General features: G+C 46.7%; 2 protein-coding genes and 1 non-coding gene across 3 annotated transcripts; 1 reads left to right on the top strand and 2 right to left on the bottom strand.

Moving 5' to 3' along the window:
• Positions 1-8,831: 8,831 nt before the first annotated feature.
• On the bottom strand, positions 8,832-13,088 carry LOC119320812 (cellulose synthase A catalytic subunit 7 [UDP-forming]-like). Its single transcript, XM_037594756.1, has 8 exons — positions 12,789-13,088; positions 12,569-12,684; positions 12,405-12,474; positions 12,139-12,298; positions 10,939-12,028; positions 10,273-10,836; positions 9,688-10,038; positions 8,832-9,595 (listed from the first exon to the last, which is right to left on the bottom strand). Exons 1-8 carry the CDS (start codon positions 12,988-12,990, stop codon positions 9,008-9,010), a joined length of 3,141 nt encoding a protein of 1,046 aa, XP_037450653.1. The 5' UTR covers positions 12,991-13,088; the 3' UTR covers positions 8,832-9,007.
• On the top strand, positions 10,131-10,201 carry TRNAG-GCC. Its single transcript has one exon. It is a non-coding gene; the product is annotated as a tRNA-Gly (tRNA).
• A 1,245-nt stretch (positions 13,089-14,333) lies between the features above and the next one.
• Positions 14,334-17,875, bottom strand: LOC119320801 (eukaryotic translation initiation factor). The gene is made up of 5 exons (XM_037594747.1): positions 17,535-17,875; positions 16,141-16,309; positions 15,887-16,012; positions 14,767-14,832; positions 14,334-14,665 (listed from the first exon to the last, which is right to left on the bottom strand). Exons 1-5 carry the CDS (start codon positions 17,750-17,752, stop codon positions 14,615-14,617), a joined length of 630 nt encoding a protein of 209 aa, XP_037450644.1. The 5' UTR covers positions 17,753-17,875; the 3' UTR covers positions 14,334-14,614.
• Between the last annotated feature and the right edge of the window lie 1,688 nt (positions 17,876-19,563).

The raw sequence follows: 19,563 nt of genomic DNA, 5'->3' as shown, positions 1-19,563 counted from the left end.
CATATGGAGCTTAGCTCTTAGTGCATTCGTTGCATGGCAATCAATCCCTACTCATCACTTTGATATCAATTGATGGGCATCTTCATAGCCCTTTGGTTAGCCGCGTCGATGTGAGACTTTCTTACTTTTTTGTCTTCTTTATATTTACCCCCTATCATCTTACTCCACATATAGTGTTATATCCATGGCTTGCGCTCATGTATTGTGTGAGGGTTGAAAAGGCTGAAGCGCGTTAAAAAGTATGAATCAATTGCTTGGCTTGTCATCAGGGTTGTTCATGATAAATACTTTGTGTTAAGAAGACAGAGCATGACAAGACTATATAATTTTGTAGGGATAACTTTCTTTAGCATTGATATTCTGAAAGACATGATTGTTTGTTGGGATGCCTGAGTATTGATGTCTTTATGTCAAATTATAGACTATTGATTTGAATCACTTATGTCTTAATATTCATGCCATGATTAGATATATGATCAAATTTATGCTAGGTAGCATTCCACATCAAAAATTATCTTTTTTTATCATTTACCTACTCGAGGACGAGCGGGAATTAAGCTTGGCGATGTTGATACGTCTCTGTCGTATCTATAATTTTTTATTGTTTCATGCCAATGTTATTCAACTTCTACATACTTTTGGCAACTTTTTATATGATTTATTTGGACTAACTTACTTATCCAATGCCTAGTGCCAGTTCCTGTTTTTTGCATTTTTTTGTATCGCAGAAAATCCATATCAAACAAAGTCCAAACGCGATAAAAATTCACGGAGAATTATTTTGGAATATATGTGATTTTTAGGTGGTGGAATCAATGCAAATGGGGGCCCACAGAGCCCACAAGCCAACAGGACGCGCCACCAGGGCTCAAGCGCGCCCTGGTGTATCATGCCCTCCTCGAACGTCGGTTGGAGCTATACTTCGGGCGCGAGGAATCTTATATCCAGAAAAAAAATCGTGTAAAAATCTCAGCGCAATTGGAGTTATAGATCTCCTGGAATTTAAGAAACCGTGAAGGGACAGATCTGGGAAGCGCGAAACAGGAGAGAACAGAGAGGGAGATCCAATCTCGGAGGGGCTCCTGCCCCTCCGCCGCCATGGAGGCCACAGACCAGAGAGGGGACTGTCCTCCCATCTAGGGGAGAGGCCAAGGAAGAAGAAGAAGGAGGGGGGCTCTCTCCCCCTCTCTCCCGGTGGCGCCGGAGTGCCGCCGGGGCTAGGATCGTGACGGCAATCTTCATCAACAATCTTGCTACCGTCAACACCAACTCTCTCCCCCTCTATGCAGCAGTGTAACACCTCTTCTCCCCACTATAATCTCTACTTAAACATGGTGCTCAACTCCATAAATTATTTCCCAATGATCTATGGTTATCCTATGATGTTTGAGTAGATTCGTTTTGTCCTATGGGTTAATAGTGATCTTGGTTGGTATGATTGCATATTTTGTTTATGGTGTTGTCCTACAATGCCCTTCGTCTCGCGCAAACGTGAGGGTCCCCCACTGTAGGGTGTTGCAATATGTTCATGATTCGCTTATGGTGGGTTGCGAGAGTGACAGAAGCTTAAACCCGAGTAGGTGGGTTGTTGCGTATGGGATAAAGATGACTTGATACTTAATGCTATGGTTGGGTTTCACGACCTTAATGATCTTTAGTAGTTGCGGATGCTTGCTAGGGGTCCAATCATAACTGCATATGATCCAAGTAGAGAAAGTATGTTAGCTCATGCCTCTCCCTCATATAAAATTGCAGGAATGATTATCGGTACTGTTATCGATTGCCTAGGGACAAATGACTTTCTTGTTGACAAAAGCTATCCACTTTTATTGCCTCGCAATTTATTCGTAGTTTTATTCTCGCAAAGTACTTGTAGTTTTATTCTTGCAAAATAATTTCATTCTTGTTCTAGGTAAAGCAAACGTCAAGTGTGCGTAGAGTTGTATCAGTGGTCGATAGAACTTGAGGGAATATTTGTCCTGCCTTTAGCTCCTCGTTGGGTTTGACACTCGTATTTATCGAAGAAGGCTACAAACGATCCCCTATACTTGTGGGTATCAACAGGCCTCGTCGTTGCATCTCGGCAATCTCGACGGGGCGGAGGCCGACATGGACGACATCATCACGACCGGCTCGGCCGCCGCCGCGGTGTCCCCCGGGTTCAACGCCCAAGAAGGTGTAATCAACCTCAATGGCGACATTGACGACGGGCTCGACTGTGGGAGGAGGAGCCAAAGGAGGAGGAGGACGACGAGGAGGAGGAGGACGACGAGGAGGAGGAGGAGCCGGGCCTGCCCGGGCGGAGAAAGGGAAAAAGAAGAGGCGGGCGGCCAAGACCGGCGAGCCGCACGTCAAGTGGGTGTCCAAAGAAGATGAGTACCTCGCTAAAGCGTGGAAGGTCGTCTGCCTCGACCTGACCACCGGCATGAACTAGAACGCCGAGACGTACTGGGACCGCATCAAGGCAGAGTTCAACGAGCGCAAGCGAGTCGACCCCTACTTCATCGGTGTCCACATGTAGCGTGGTGCGAAGGCCATGGCTAACCATTGGGCGCTCATCCAAACGGCATGCAACAAATGGCATGGGATCGTTGAGGAGATCGCGGCTCGCCCGGAAAGCGGCGCCAACTACGAGAGTCAGGTATGACGTTAGTCCCTCGTTCTTTTTCCATCGTGTGCGTCGCCGACATTTGTTCCTCCTCGGCATAGATGGTCCGGATGTTCACCATGTTTCGCCAAGACAACAACTCCGACCAAGATTTCAAGTACCTCCACGTGTTCTCTCGGATCGATAAGTGCGAGAAGTGGGCGGAAGTTCGGCTCACCCTCGACAAGGCCAGGGAGACGTACAAGCTGGACGCGCCGACACCGGGCGCGGCCCATGGGTGACCTAGAGGCAACAAAAGTGCCAAGTCAGCGAAGGACGTCGCTCCGGCCACCGCGCATCTACAAGAGTCCATCGAACACTTCACTGCCGATGCCAAGACCCGAGCCGCCCAGAGGAAAGAGAAAACCAAGGCGCAATGGTCGGCATTGATGACGACTAGCGCCGCCAAGCTCGACCTACTCCGGACCAACGTCGCCCTGCTCCAGACCAACATTGCCGCGAAGAAGAGGAACACCGACCTGCCTTTCCTGATGGGAAGGGCGGACATGTCAACCATGGACAATCAGGTCAAGGTGTGGTTCCTGGCAGAGTGTGGCCTTATCCTGAACCAGATGCCTTTGACGGCTGCACCAACTCCCACGCCGACCCCAACACCGCCGCCAAGCCCCAGCGACGCCTCCATGACGCCCAGCACAGAAGCCGCGTCGACTACGACTAGCCCGCGCACGTTGACTCCCACCAGTCCGATGCCGGAGGATGTCGCCACCATTTGATGCAGTATGCCGAGTAGCCCACACTCGCCGTCCTTTCTTTTAAACGCTGAACTTTCAAGTTTATTGATTGCCGAACTATGGCATGGTGATCGCCGAGCTTGTGGCATTTGATCGCCTGACTTGTGGCATTGATCACCTTTTTTGATAGGCGGGAAATGTATGTTTGAATTTAACCGTCTTGGGGGTCGGCCCCTAGGGGCATGGCTGGGACCTAGATTGCCCCTATGGCCTAAAAAGCGCCAAGCGATGGGGCAAAATAGCGCCGGCCGCTGCGCTGGGGGGCGAACGAGTGGATTTCCTCTTAGGATGTAGATCAGCGTGTTGATCTCTCTGTTGAGCCTAGGTAGGACTATGATGTGTTGATCAATCGAGATCGGGCATGACCCGGAAAAATGTGTCCGACCGGGGTTAATCGAGCGTGTTGGGTAAGTCAGTGCACCCCTGCAAGGAAGTATATCTATTCGAATAGTCGTGTCCACGGTAACGGATGCTTGGAGTTGTGTCCCGGTCTATTACAACTAGAACTGGATACTTGCGACACTAAATGGATATGATGGCTCCAGGATCGCTTCCTCGCGGGGGAAAACGAGGAAGGATCTCTGGGCATTGCTAATACATACTTACTGCTTTATGATATACTAATATGCACTCTTCTGATGCTGCAAGACGCTGCAAGATGTTAGTCTTCAATAGGCTAGGCCTTACCTTTTATTCAGGCATTTCTGTAGTATAGTCCAAAGATATAGCCCCATTCCTTTGGTATCGATGCATACTTAGCATAGATCTGATTTAAGTCTTGCGAGTACTTTGGATGGGTGCTCATGGTTGCTTTGCTACCTTTTCCCCTTTACCTGATTGTTGCGATCAGTTGACGGAGCCCAGGAGCCATCTAATCCCGTCGATGACTACTACTACCCCGACGGAGCCTACTACTATGTGGATACCACCGACGACCAGGAGTAGTTCGGAGGCCCCAAGCAGGAGGCCTGCGCCTTTTCGATCTAGTTATCATTGTTTTGCTAGCCTTCTTAAGGAAAACTTGTTTACTTATGTCTGTACTCAGATGTTGTTGCTTCCGCTGACTTATGTATTCGAGCCTTCGTGGCCCTGGCTTGTAATATAAAGCTTTATGTTTGAATTTCTGTCTAGAGTTGTGTTGTGATATCTTCCCGTGAGTCTCTGATATTGATCGTGCATATTTGCGTGTATGATTAGTGCATGATTAAGTTGGGGCATCACAGACATTAAGAGAAGATTCCTTAGAGAAATAATCATGGATAGAAAAGTGGACTTCCTAGTACTATACAAAACAATGAGGCAACAATTTTCTAGGACTGATTTGCTAGCTGTTTGTGCTGGTAGAGATTTCCATTGGCATTTTACTCCTGCTAGGGGTAAGTTAGGGGGTCTTTTATTGGGAGCCATTTATACTACTTTAGATGTTATTTCTTAGGATGAGGGTGATTACCATATTAAGATGACTTTGCGAGATTTGAAAACTAGATTGATTTGGGACTTAGTTGTGGTTTATGGGGATGCTCAGCCAGAGAGGAAAGCTACTTTCCTTGCAGAATTATCCAAGATTTTTCAGGAGAGTGTCAATCCCATCCTGATTGGGGGTGATTTTAACACCATTAGAAACACTAATAAAAAATAAACCAGGATCTCTTGGACACTGGAGTTTTTTTTTGTTTAATGCTATTCTATAGCAGGCTTGAGTTAGGGAATTAGAGATGCAAGGGAGGCAATTTACCTGGGGGAATAATTTTCCTATACCCACATTTGAAAAACTGGATAGGATCCTGTGACTCAGGTGACTGCTTTGGTTAGAGAAAAGTCTGACCACACTTCTTTATTTTTAGATTCTGGAGACATACAGAAATCTGAACCTATTTTCAGATGTGAAAGAGCATGGCTATTAATATAGGGGATTTATAAGATTGTAAGTGAGATATGGAATGATCCAAATATCACTAGCATCATCATTAATAGGTGGCAAACTAAATTTTGATTGCTTAGACCCAAATTAAAAGGTTGGAACAGGAACATGAATGCATGGTACAGGGAGCTTAAGAAAGAAATTATTTCTAAGCTTGATATTACTAATAAACACTGTGAGGTATATGGACTCACAGTTGATGATAGAACAGAACAACTGGAACTTAGAGCTCAGTTAGATAGGCTTCTTCAACAAGAGGAGGCTAAATGGAAAAAGGAGAGCAAAGCTGGACGAGATTTTAGAAGGGGATGGTAATACTAAATTGTTTCATGCGAAAGCTAATGGCAGGCGTAGGAGAAACAAAATTAACAGCTTAGATCAAGATGAAGCGCATATTGAAGGGGGCAAAAACTTAATGGATTACATTACCCTCTTTTATAAAAACCTATTTGGTTCTCCTGATGATTCTTTTGTCTCTTTAAATATTGATAATGCCAAAAAAAATAAAAAGAACATAGTGACAAACTGATTGAGAAATTTTCTCTTGAGGAAATAAAAAATGTTGCTTTTAATATGGCCCATAACAAATCCCCTAGTCCTGATGGATTTACTCTTGAATTCTATCAACATTTTTGGGACTTGATCAAGTATGACTTGAAGGCCTTGTTAGATGATTTTGCAGATAGAGAAATAGATATTAGTAGGTTGAACTATGGTATTTTTACCCATGTGCCTAAGATAAAAAATGATAACCAAATACAAAAAATTAGGCATATTTGTTTGTTAAATGTGAGTTTTAAAATCATTACTAAAGTTCTGATGAAAAGGCTCAGTTGGGTGGATGATGAAGTTATCTCCCCTATACAAACTGCTTTTGTCAAAGGCGGATATATCATGGAGGGAGTGTTAATACTTCATGAAGCTCTAAACACTATACATAGGAAAAAACAAAGTGCTCTACTCCTTAAAGTAGATTTTGAAAAAGCATATGACAAAATTAAATGGTCTTCTGTATTTCAAATGTTCAAAATGAAAGGGTTCCCAAACAAATGGATAGATTGGGTTATGGAGACTATAAGGGGTGGCAGAGTCTGTGTCAAGGTTAATGATGATTTGGGAACATATTTCCTTAATCATAAAGACCTGAGACATGGTGACTCTCTATCACCTTTGAATTTTGATTTAGTAGCTGATGCTCTGGCTATAATGCTGGAGAATGCTAAGAGAAATGGTTTAATAAAAGGAGTTCTAACTGAAAATGTTACAAATTGGGTAAATATGTTGCAATACGCTGATGACACAATCTTCTTGTTACAAGATGATTTGGAGAGTGCCCACAATTTAAAATATATACTCTGTCTTTTTGAACAGATGTTTGGGCTGAAAATCAATTTCCATAAAGTCCAGAATTTACATGCCCTATTGGTACTTTACCAATAAAATATTTAGGACCACCTGTAGATGAAAAAGGATTAGAAACAAACATTGGAAACCTCTCGAGGAAAAAATGGAAAAAAGTATGAAAACTGGCAAGGGTGACTATTGGCTAGTGCTAGAAGAATCACCTTGATCCAATCCTCACTGACAGGGGTGCCATACTTTATGATGTCCTTTTATCGACTACCTGTTGGGGTGTGTAAACGAATGGACTTTTTTAGAGCTAGATTATTATGGCAAGAGAATAATGAGAAGAAACAATATCATTTGGTGAAATGGTCTGAGGTGTGTAGACCAAAAGACATGGGGGCTGGGAATCCAAAACCTAACCCTGATGAATAAAGCTTTGTTGTGTAAATGATGGTGGAAGATGTTTACTTCAGAAGGCTTATGGCAAGAAATCATACTTAGTAAATATCATAAAAAAGGGACCTTGAGCATAATAACAGCCAGGCAGAGAGACTCACAATTCTGGGGTGAAAACACAAAGAGCATTTCTTATGCCTGTGTAAATTTACTGTGGGTGATGGAAACAATGTTCGATTTTAGGAAGGCTGGTGGATAGGATCCATAGCTTTGAAAAAAAGTTTCCCTGTATTATACAGTATTTGTTTTGATAAAAACAAAACGGTTTGAGAAGTCATAGAGAAAGGAATTACCACAATTCGGTTCAGAAGAACCCTAACTGGTGACTCCCTTGAATTGTGGGAACACTTAAAAGAGGGGTGTGCTTCCTTTACCTTAAATGGCAGAAAAGATGACATTAAATGGACCCTTACAAAAAAATGGGATTTACTCTATTAAATCCTTCTACAAACATCTAATTGAGAACGGGATCAAAGTTCCACATTTCTTCATGTGGAAAATTAAAATGTTGCCTGGGGTTAAAGTGTTTATGTGGCTGGCTCTTAGGAAAAGCATTCTCACAAAAGATAACCTACTATGCAGAGGGTGGAAAGGGGACAAAAAATGTCCCTTCTGTGGACATAATGAAACTATTGATCATCTTTCCTCACCTGCTCAGTAGCTCGCCTACTGTGGAACGTTTTGAAATGTGCTTTTAACTTGACAAACATTCCTGAAAAACCTAGATTCTGTGATAAGATTTTGGGGTTAAAAATTTGGGAGGGCAGAAAGAGGTATAGTGATGATAGCGATTTCTGCCATTTGCTTGACCCTTTGGCAATTATGTAATGGAGTGATTTTTTAGAATAACAAGGCAGATGACCCCTGTATTCTAATGAATCTTTTTTTGAGATGATTGAAATATTCTGGAGAAAAACCCCGCAAGAAGTGAGCTGATGGTGGTTGGAGTGAAGCAGGTTGGAAGAGTTGCAGAAGAGGTGTTCAAGGTAGCGCATGGTTGGCGTCTGGGGGCGAGAAGAATCACAGGGGGATAAAAATTGGCTGGAGTACTGCTCTCTGGAAGACCGACTTTCTCTTGGACAAACCTACAATGCGTTGTCTTTTCTGCCATTTATCTTCGGCCCCGCTTTGGCTCAATGTTATAATGTATTATAAAGATGAAGGAACTACCTCTTTGATGCTGATACTCTATTATGCTTATTTTGCTGGTGCTGGGCCAATATATGAGCCCAGGCCTTAGATATTGGATGCTAGAGAGAAAGTTGCGAGGGAGAGAGGAATGAGTCCTTCTCTCTTTTCTCCGTAGTAGGCTGAGATGCGTAGTTAAGACTTGGTTTCCTATTTTGTTCTTGTAAGACTTGGTGATTTTTAGTAATGGAAATCGAAGAGGTGATCTCTCTTTCACCTCTCTCTTTTATCAAAAAAAATAAAAAATTTATATTAGTTTACAGAGGGAATACTTGATGATGTGGTGTATGCCAAGTTGCCAACACAAAAATGTAGAGCATAATTAGTTTGCTATCAACATTTGGCATTGCCAATATTTGGCAAGCCAACATTTGGCAAAATCGAAAGTTACCAACATTTGTCAATCTTTTATGAGATTGGCAACGAAAATTGGCAAGCAACCAATCTCTACAACATTTGACAGTTGCCAAAATTTGACATGTCAACTTTTGGCATCAAACAAATTATGCTCGTAACGATAGAGATGCAGAAACAGTGTCCTTCCATTCGAATATAATGTCCTGAAGAAATTCTTACAACTTGAAACCCCCTGAATCAACACTTTATCTCGCTTGCAAAACTTGTACAAAATAAGCAAGTCAAATATGAACCGCCCCAAAAGTGCAATGTGTGCCAGCCATTGATAACTAAGGCCAATCAGCACTGTACTCCACACGGCTTAAGGATGGGTCCCTTGGGCTTGGCAATGAAGGGGTCGATCCTGACCCACACAAGGGAGAAAATGGAGGCGAGCAGGACAGACCAGAGCACAACGATGGTGGGTGTCCGGTTCTGCCTCCCCATGAGCCCCTTGAGGAACGGGTAGAGGTGGACGATGACCCAGAAGGAGAAGAAGAGCTTCCCAAAGAGCGGGCCCCAGGACCCGTACCCGTTGTTGACGGCGTCGGAGACGCCGGCGACGATGCCGACCATGTTGATGATGATGAGCGTGGTGGGTGGGATCAGCAGGGTTGTCCACTTGAAGAGGTAGAGGTCGCCGAAGGCGTCGGCCTCGTCGGCGCCCGCCTTGGAGGTGACGGTGAAGTTGGTGTCCACGCCGCCCAGCACCTTGAGGAAGCCCTGGAAGACGGCGAACAGGTGCGCCGACACGCCGCCGATGACCCAGAACTGCTCGTTACGCCACCAGTCCTCGATGCTCACCCCGCTCCACCGGAGCTCCAGCACCCCCGTCGCGATGATGGACATGAACAGGGCGATGAACCAGATGCTCGCCAGGTTGTTGAGCTGCACAACACCCACGCACGGTCACCAACCGATCACTTGCTTGCCAAAGCTGGCAGACCACAGCTTGCTTGAAAGAAGTGATGAGCGCTTACCGTGGGGATGATGAACTTGCCGGTGAGGAGGCAGACGGCGGGGATGGTGCAGTAGGCAATGAGGGGAATGGAGGTGAAGGGGTAGACGATGGTGTTGGTGTAGGCGAAGCGCTCGAGCCACTTGAGACGGCCGCCGTAGGCGTACCAGAGCGGGCAGTGGCGACTCATGAAGATCTCGACGGAGCCGAGCGCCCACCGGAGCACCTGGTGAAGCCTGTCCGACAAGTTGATGGGCGCCGATCCCTTGAACGCTGGCCGCGTGGGCGTGCAGTAGACAGACTTCCACCCACGGCAGTGCATCTTGAACCCCGTCAGGATGTCCTCTGTCACCGACCCGTAGATCCACCCAATCTGCATAATTTTCACGCCAGAAATTAAATGGATTGTTAGGCAAAACTTATCAATGAGAATGACACGATCACGAATGGCAAGAGCTCATCCAGGCACCAGTGGTCTAGTGGTAGAATAGTACCCTGCCACGGTACAGACCCGGGTTCGATTCCCGGCTGGTGCACTTTTTTTAAAATTTTCTATCTTAAGAAATTTTACAGTGAGCAACTAGCAACTAAATACTGAACGATTTACCTCTTTGCCCCACTCGGTCTTCTCCTCGTACCCGCAGCTGATGACGTGGATGGCCTCCTTGATGAGGCCGGCGGGGTCGGCGGCGGCGCCCTGCGGCAATCCGCCGTCCTCGACGAGCGTGGAGGCGATGAACACCGGCGACTGCCCGAACCGCTTCTGGAAGCTCTTCTGCGACATGAGCGACGAGCGCTCCAGCTCGTCGTACCCCTCGATGCCCTCCTCGATCTCCTCCAGCTCGTACCCGCGCTGCTGCTTCCTGTACGACCCCTTCTTCGGCCCGCCGCCGAGCTTGTCCTTCTTGCCCCGCTTCTTGTAGAACCCCAGGAGCCCGCGCCGCGGCTCGTCGTCGCCGCCGCCGCCCTTCTTCTCCTTGTTTGACTTGCGGTGCTTCCCTCCGCCGAAGCAGCAGCAGCAGCAGCACCACGACGGCCAGCAGTCGCACGTCATCTTCGGCCTCTTCTCCGGCCGCGGCGGGTCGTACCCGTACAGCGCCTGCCTGTTGAACACGCACCCCGTGCCAACGTACACCGGGCCCTGTATGCCGTCCAGCCCCTTCATGTTGATCTGCAATCGCAACGCCACACCACATCATCAATCAGCTCAGGCCAACGCCGGAGTGAAACACGAAGTGTCAGATGGAGGGAGGGAGGGAGGATGGGGTGTTACGTCGAAGAAGACGACGTTGCGGTTGGCGTAACGGTCGTGGAGGTCGATGCCGTCGAAGCGCTGCGGGAACTGGACGTAGCAGAGCTTCTTGCCGAGCTGCGGGTCCATGAGGAAGCACATGGCCTCGCGGACGGCCTTGCTGTTGTTCACGTAGTGGTCGCAGTCGAGGTTGAGGATGAAGGGCGCGTTGGTGAGCACCGCCGACACCCGCACCAGCGCGTTCATGGCGCCGGCCTTCTTGTGGTGGTTGTGGCCGGGCCGCTTCTCACGGGACACGTAGACCAGCCGGGGCAGCTCGTGGCCCTCCACGTCCAGCGCGCCCTGGCTGCCCAGGTACACCTGGATCATCCCGGGGTGGTCCCTGGTGTTGTTCCCGGGCCAGGGCGTGCCGTCCTGCATCACCCACCCTTCCTCGGGCTTCTTCTCGGCCTTGGCCACCAGGCCGTTGATCCGCACCTTGAACTCCTCGTACTCGCGCTTCATGGCGCGGCGCTCCTTGACGAACGTCGGCTGCACCTTGTCCTTGAGGTAGTCGATCTTCTGGGAGAAGTAGAACTCGGGGGCGCGGGGCTCGATGGCGAACTTCTTGCAGAAGGGCACCCAGCGGCGCGCGAACTCGGCCGTCTCGGAGAGGGTGTCGAAGCAGAGCATGGAGGCGCCGTCGTCGGAGACGTAGCAGCTGTTGCGGTCCACGGGGTAGTCCACGGCGAGGATGGAGAGCACGGTGTTGGCCGTGATGATGGGGGGCTCCTTGAGCGGGTCCACCGTGCTCACGAAGAAGTCGATGGGGGACAGCCGGGACGGCTCGCCCTCGCGGTCGTACCGGAGGGCCAGCCGGTCCAGGTACGTCTCCCGGGTCACCGGCGACCACTTGGGCAGCTGGTCCAGGATCCAGGAGAGCGCGAACCAGAGCTCGCAGATGACGGACACCAGCCACAGCGGGATGGCGTCGTTGGCCGGCGTCATGATCCGGAAGCGGAGGAAGAAGCAGAGCACCACCAGGCGGAGCACGATGACGATGCGGTACGGGTTGATCTGGCTCGACGGCACCGGCAGCTTGCGCCACAGCGGCTGACGCGCCTCCGCCAGCCTGCGCCATAGATCCATTTTCATTTCGGCGCGCGATGAGTACCACGTACTAGTGTACTACTTTGTTGGTCAGCGAATTCGAACTGAACTTTGGCGACGGTGGGGGCTTACAGCATGTACTCGTCGTCGTTCTTGTCGTCGTCGTCGTCGTCGCTGTTGTCGCGGTTGAGCTTGCCCCTCTTCTCCTGCTTGGTCTTCCACTTGTCGATCCTCTCCTTCCACTCCATGCTCCCCTCCATCTCCCGCTCCGCCTCAAGCTCCTTGCCAGCCACTGCAAAATCAACACACACCACACGAACTCCTCTTCAGTTCTTCAGATCACTCTCATGCAGCAACAAGAAGAAGAAGAAAAAAGAGGTGTTGTGTTCTGCACTGACCGCTTCCGCCGAAGGAGGACATCGCCGGGCCACCAGAGCGCCACTTCTGCGGCGGCTGCTCGCCGTTCTCCTGCAAGGCAAGCGTCGCGTCAGTTCACAAAAACGGTTGGCTCGGTTGGTTTGTTCAAAAATGGACTCCAGTAAACATTGCACAGCGATCTCACCGAGTAGACGTCGAACGGGACAGGCTCGTGAGGCTTCTTGGGGCTCTTAACCTGAAACTCGTCTTCTAAGTCGTCCATGTCGCCGTCCTCTTCGTCCCCTTCCACCCTCGGGCAACCTGCGACAGTAGATTCCGTCAGAATGTGCCCAGTTGTGATGAACCGTGGCATGAACTGGCCGTTTACGAGCCAATGTGGGTACATAACATGGCAGATACAGTACCTTTGTGGCGCTTGTAGCGGGTGTTGCACTGGGGGCAGCACTGCGTGCCGTCGCTGCGCTCGTACTCGTAGCACGGCCGGCACACGGGGAACCCGCACTCGGCGCACGCCACGAACGGGCTGCCGTCCTCCCGCGTCCCGACATCGTCGCCGCACGCGCGGCACACCTTGGCGGCCTTGGCCTTGGGCTCGCCGGTGTCCATGGCTGGTGCGCGACACTGCGACGGTGCCGCGCAAGGTGGCGGTGGGGGTGATGATGGTCTGGTGGTGGAGGGGTGAGGTATCGGTGAAGGGACATGGAGGAGGAGGCTAAGAGGTGATATAGCTTAGATGGCGCGGTAAGGTGGCAGGGCGGCGTCCGTCACCAACCGTGGGGTGGAGAGTCCGGGTTTGATTAGAGCACAAGCCAAGGCAAGGCAGCACAGCGTGGATCGATCGCTTGCATAGCAAGCCCTGCGTCTGGTGTTTCTTTCTTTGTTTAGGTGCGATGGAAAATGCCGCAGTGTTCTTGAAGCAAAAAGGACCTGCGTGATGGATGGAAAATGCGGAAAAGGAGAAGGAAATGGTGGACAGGAACGTGCTGCGGGAAGAAGACCGTGGGTGAAGCAAGCGGTGAATTGAGACGTCGACGTAGGGGTGGTTCGCGGTGACGCATCCATCGGTGTTCCTTGTGCCAGGGTGAAGCCGTGCGTGAGTGAGCTTCAAGTCAGTGCGTGTATAAATGGGACATGCATGGTGGGAGAAGCATGCGACCTTGTGACCGCAGAGCGTAGGAGCACACCGACGCAGGGCAAGATCATACTTTCACTCTTTTTTCTTTTTCTTTTTTGACAGCTTTACTTCCTCTCTATTCATTGGTGAGCAAGCTTATCTTAAGTCTTGTATGTAATTTAGAGATGACAAAAAAATTTGTCTACAATGGATCATCTCTTAGCCTTATCTTCAATAATTAGCTATTCCTAAAAACATGGTGAGACATATTGTACTAAAAAATCATCTCTTGTCTTATCTTAAATAAGAGAAGACAAGCCTTTTCTTATGAGTTCTCTCTCCTCCACCTCATCATATATCCTACGTGGCACTCTTAAGATAGTACCATTGTACATGCCCTTACATCTTTACGTAGGAGGGGAAGGTCAGAAGGAGCATTACCTAACCACTCTTTACAAATCAAAATTCTAGCAATCCTAGCTAATTCTTGTGCAACCACATTCAACAATATTCAAAGACTATAGAGCTGAACTCACAAGCCAGATGATACCAATCATCAACAATGACCGGCATCTAAACAGCCACATCTTACTTCCACTTCCTCAAACGTAAAAGGTATCATTGGGCAAGATCAAAGGTACAAAAACAAATTAGATCTAAGCATGAAATATTGATAGGAGGGTAACGAGGAAAGGAAGATTGCACGTGGAAACAGATTATGCAGACTTAATTTGGTTGGACATGTATGGAACACAGTCTCATCAACTTAGAACCGCAAAATTCTTTTTTTTCCTGCCAGCTTTTCGAAGCCCACAAATGTGGACTAAACAGCCAATACGTAAGTCTTGAACAAGGCAAATATATGCTTAAAACAGTGATAATGCATCCCACTTCCCACACGAGGCGGGGTTCCTCCTCTGGATTGTTAAAATCAAGGGATATTGCGAGGAAAATTTAGTGCATACAACATCTCTGCATACCACAAGCAATCAGAGAGCAAAATGACATAGTAGATTGGAAAATTGCCTCAAACAACATTAGCTGAGGCGGTTCGAATCTCAGTAAAACACTACACGGCCACTTTTCCAAGCTGCAGTCTTCATCATGTGTGCGGCCTTACACCGTGTATCGTCCACCTCTGCTTGGTTTCTGACTTCTTGAGTCATCCTGCATTTGAGTGACACCAAAACAGAGTCAGCTGCAGACATAGAATGCTTTCTACGAGTGCCTAGTGCACAATTTTGGGCAATAAAAAAGAAGAGGCATACGTGGAAGCTGTAGACCATCTTATCATTGTAGTCAATCACCTCCTTCCATTTCTTGCCAATGTCTACCTGTAGTATGATGAAAGAAGGGGTGAACACATTAACAACCATCTCAGCATGATTAAACAGCAACATATAAGTTGCAGCCTGGGGCTTGGTGTTATTCATGGCAAATGGACCAAATTGTATAAATGGAAGGGCGGCCCAATATTATTATCTACATATGCATGCATTGGAAAGAAAGAGAATCTCTAAAGCTTGATCTAGTTATATTGTACTCTGTCTAAAAATGTAAGGCATTTTTTGATACTATAATAGTGTCAAAAAACGTCTTACATTTTGGGACAGAGGGACTACAAAACAGATGAAAAATGCCCACATGGGAACGTCCTTCAATAAACACACAAGTAAAAAAAAGGGATTTGTAAAACTGATGCTAAATACAAAACAAATTTATTAAGTACACTAGTGAGTACCAAATGTTTCCTTTAGTGCTTTTCCTAGTGAAAATAAAAACTTAAGAGCATCTTCTTCCAATGCATGTTCATGTTATACATACATTCTATAGTCTAGAGTGTTTCAATGTACAGTAACTACTTGTAAACACATTGCATGACAGACACAGGTAACATCAGTGCAGCACCACAAAGACTAGCCTTGCCAACACAATTGACTGGTACCATCCCTGCAGGCTGCAGCTAAACAGCATTGAGTAGAATAATATAGTTCTTTTTTTCCTTCGGAACTAAATTGTTTTCACTTCCAAGAGATATGAAGAGTGACCTTTTGTCAATTGAATAGAAGGCTTTTTCTGCTTCATGGACCAGTAAAGTTGGTTGTCCAATCAATACTTTGCTTTGCCATATAGTGGGTTATTTACAATTTGTAATTAAGCTTTTGGTCTGTTTCATGCATCAGAACTGTGGTCTGTAGAGTGCTCGTTTGTTTAAAATTTTCCCTAAAATAATCCACAAAACTAGATGCATGTTGATTGTGGACTCTACAAGAGGTGAGGAAGCACTGGGCTACTATCCCCATCAACATTTCAACCAATACATTAGAATGTGCAAAAAACAACATCGGTGAGGCTGATTTGCAAAATGTTTTTGTTCCCAAAACAAACCTGAACAGCTTCGTTACTGGCAGTCTTAGTCCATAATGAAAGCTTATCCTGTCTCTGGCGGACACTAGCAACAACACCACAAATTTCCTGGCTTTCATCAAACTGCTCTCCAATCAGAGCCATACACTGCAAGTTTACAAGGTTAGTCAAAAGGATTCCGCTGGTAGGGACTTACGAACCCAGATAAAGCATGCGATGCTATGGTAGATCTAAGCACCTCGGAGAAATAAAATATTAATATTACAGAAATTTACCGTTTCAAGCCACATGGTATCAAGATTGGCCTTCCTGCTAGATATCACAGTCCATTTGCCCCCATTTGCGCACTCTGGATCTTCCCACTTTGGTTCTACCCCAGCCTTGAATAAATGAAAATCAGCACTTCCTACCAGCTTACTCGGACGGAAAATCTGATCATACAAGCTGCCGACAAAACCAGGAAGGCGTAAGTTAAAGAAGGAATTTTACAATGTAGAAACATATAGCATAATCATAGTCAAACTGTTCAAGAGAAAATAGGAAGAAATGCTGCAGTAGAAGAAGTTTAGCATAACAGAAAACAGAATTTTGATTTCACTTTACTGCACAACGTTATCAAGTGCATTTGATACTGCTACTCCTCAAATATGATTATACATTACTGGTCTTATGGTCATGTTTGTATCTGAAAATATATGTTGCGATGGATTGGTCCATAAACAAACCAAAATGTGTTTTGTACTGTAAGATTATTATTGCTATTTAGTAATATAGGGTTTTCCCTTATTCCCATAAAGGAAGCACCAACGAGTAAAGGGTGCCTAAAGGAACGAAGTAAGAAACAGAAAGAAACAATGAAATGGCGGAGAGCCGGAGACTGAGCTCAAGCAATGGTGTCCAACTATCAAAAAATCTAGGAATCTTTATATTCAATTAAAAACAGCAAATGTTTGTTTATCTCAACATACAAATAATGACACATGCAAACTTAATATAAACAACACTTAAGTCTCGTGTACATATGTTGAGATTTCTTATTCGCCAAACAGAACCATATTATTCTTACTCGTAGGAAGATTTTCCTTCCACAATATACTCAGGAGGAAGTTGGAGAAGAAACTATACATAAAACTTGTCATGCTCAAGTGGGAATATACGAATATTAGTACCTAAAGTTGATTTAAATTGAAAAGTACATAGGAAAAGTTCAACGTGTATATAAAATGTTAAAAGTCCAAGGGACTGTTGATAGCAACGAAATAATCCTTTATCAGCTACAGTGCCAAATAGTATCATATATGCATCATTCCAACATACAACAAAGTTCTGACCAATGCTAAAAACGCCCCACAAGACCCTCCCAAGATATGAGAGCTAGGCATACAACAAAACAAGATTGTCCAAAAGCAATCCGACCTCGACCCACCAGCAGTAACAACATCTCAAATTTGTAGCACTTAGTCATACAAATCAACAGGAATCTTCAGAACAACCTAACAACTTATACTTTTCGGATTTGTTGGGCAAGGTGGCATATATAACTCGATATTGTCGGCCAAAAATCCCCATCACGTAGCCACTGGGAACAGGAACCAGCAGAACATCTAAATGACTGGATCAGATCTGAGCGGATCGGGTGAGGAAGCGCGAGAGGAGCGCGCACACGTACCACCAGAACTCTTCGACGGTGTCGAAGGTGTAGCCCTTTTTGAGCGAGGTGCCCCAGGCGGCGCCGGGCTTGGGCTTGGTCTGGATGTCGTACCAGAAGGTCCACTGCCGCTGCAGCTTGTGCGGCCCCTTCGCCTCGGCCGCACCCGCGTCGCCCTCGGCCGCGACCTCCGGGGTCTCTGTCGCCGCCACCGGGAGCGCAGCTTCGACCTCTGCCATGTCGCGCCGCCGCCTTTGCTTTTCGAGGGTTTTGGGATGGGGAGGATGAGTCGCGAGAGCCGCAGCGACAGAGAGGGAGAGAGAGAGAGAGAGGAGCAGCCGCCGAAGGAAATGGGGGGCAGAGGGAGCTTTGCTACACGCACGGGCATAACTTTTACTGTTCACGGGGTGGCTTAGCTGGAATAATATGATTGGGAGAAATAAGTGTGAGGGCCCCCACACCCCCTGAAAATCAGGGGGGGGCAAAGATTAGTTAACGAAGGAGAGTCCGTAAACTCCCCGTATTAGTCTGTGCGTTTAGAATTTTCGGGGCAGAGGTGGGTATGAGCCAATAATCCTACACCTACATGTAATCAACAGGAAGTTTACAAACCTCCCTTCTCTTCTAATCATACCTCCGCCCCCTGATTTTCAGGGGTGGGCCGGTGCCCCCCAAATTGACCAATGAAAGAATGCCTCGTCACCCTGTAAACCACTCTCCCCGTAATTTTTTGTAGATGTAGCATTACTCGTACCCGTGTGGGTCTTACCTGGGCTTCTCACCCAGTTTGTGTCTGATTTTTGTGGGCTGAAGAAGCGTAACGACGTTGGCCCTTCATCCACCGGTTTTAGCAGTTTTTTTTTGGGTTTTCTCGATTTATTTTGATTCCCTCGATTTTCCTGTGATCTAGAAAATTTTCATATAGAAGGTAAAAGAAAAGGGAAATGGTTAGCATCAGCCGGCCGATCACGCGTAGCGTTCCGCCACTCATGCAGCCGCCAGAACCAAGTTCCACCGGACGGTGCACAATGCACATCTTAGTGCAAAACACCTTATTTGTGGCACCACATGACTCAGTCCGCGCGTGACGCGTGCCTCTGCCACCTTAACAGTTTTTCTGCAACACTACCTGTGTTGCAGGAGTCCTTTCACAACAGCACACATGTTTCAAAAAAATTAAGACGGAAAAAATATTCCGCAACATCATTTGTGTTGCAGAAGTTGTTCCGCAACAACACCCATGTTGCAAAAAAGTTAAGATGAAAACAAATCTGCAACATCATATGTGTTGCAGAAGTCGTTCCACAACAACACCAATGTTGCAAAAAAAATTGAGACAAAAAAATAATAACCCTGTAACAGAATCTCTACTGTGAATGTTTCTGCAACATATGGTCTATTGCAAAGAAGGATTCTGCAACAATGCACTTGTTTCAATGATGAGGAAAGACTCGTGACGCTGGATAACGCGAGATCAAACGACTGTCGAGGCAGCGGATCTTTTAAAAAGATCCGCGGCCGACGCGTAGCGACCCCCAAAAGAAAATAAAGAAAAAAATGAGAAGAATACAAATAGGATAAACATAAACCGGAAAAAATGCCCAATCTCATATATGCTTGAGTATTTGAGAGTGATCTTTTTTTGTATGTGCTTCTCTTGTTGTGTTGATCACATTGAATATGTCTTGAGTGTCTCACATCCTTGCCATGACATAGGTTGCATTTGCATTGGACTATTGCTCATGTGTGCGAAGGCAGGTTGAACTATCTGTGTCCTTTCAGATGGGCATGTTGGACGGAGGGAGTAGTTTTTCCCCACCTATATTACAAGCCAAACATTTAGGACATGGGCAAGAACTCTTCTGGCTCTCTCTTGACCCTACTTCATCGATTCCTCGATAGATTTGTGAGAGATTTGAGGGATGGCCTAACCATATCCAAAATTATTTTTACTCTCTCTTTTGACCAACCACTTTCTCAATTTGAGAAGTTACAAGCTTTCCCCTTTGATCTTGTTACTCTTGCGGGTGGAAACTCCTACTCCCTCCGT

This window comes from Triticum dicoccoides, chromosome 1B, assembly GCF_002162155.2.
Source record: "Triticum dicoccoides isolate Atlit2015 ecotype Zavitan chromosome 1B, WEW_v2.0, whole genome shotgun sequence".
Classification (NCBI taxonomy): Eukaryota; Viridiplantae; Streptophyta; class Magnoliopsida; order Poales; family Poaceae; genus Triticum; species Triticum dicoccoides.
The sequence above is the reverse complement of the archived record's forward strand: the minus strand, read 5'-3'. Positions and strand labels throughout refer to the sequence as shown.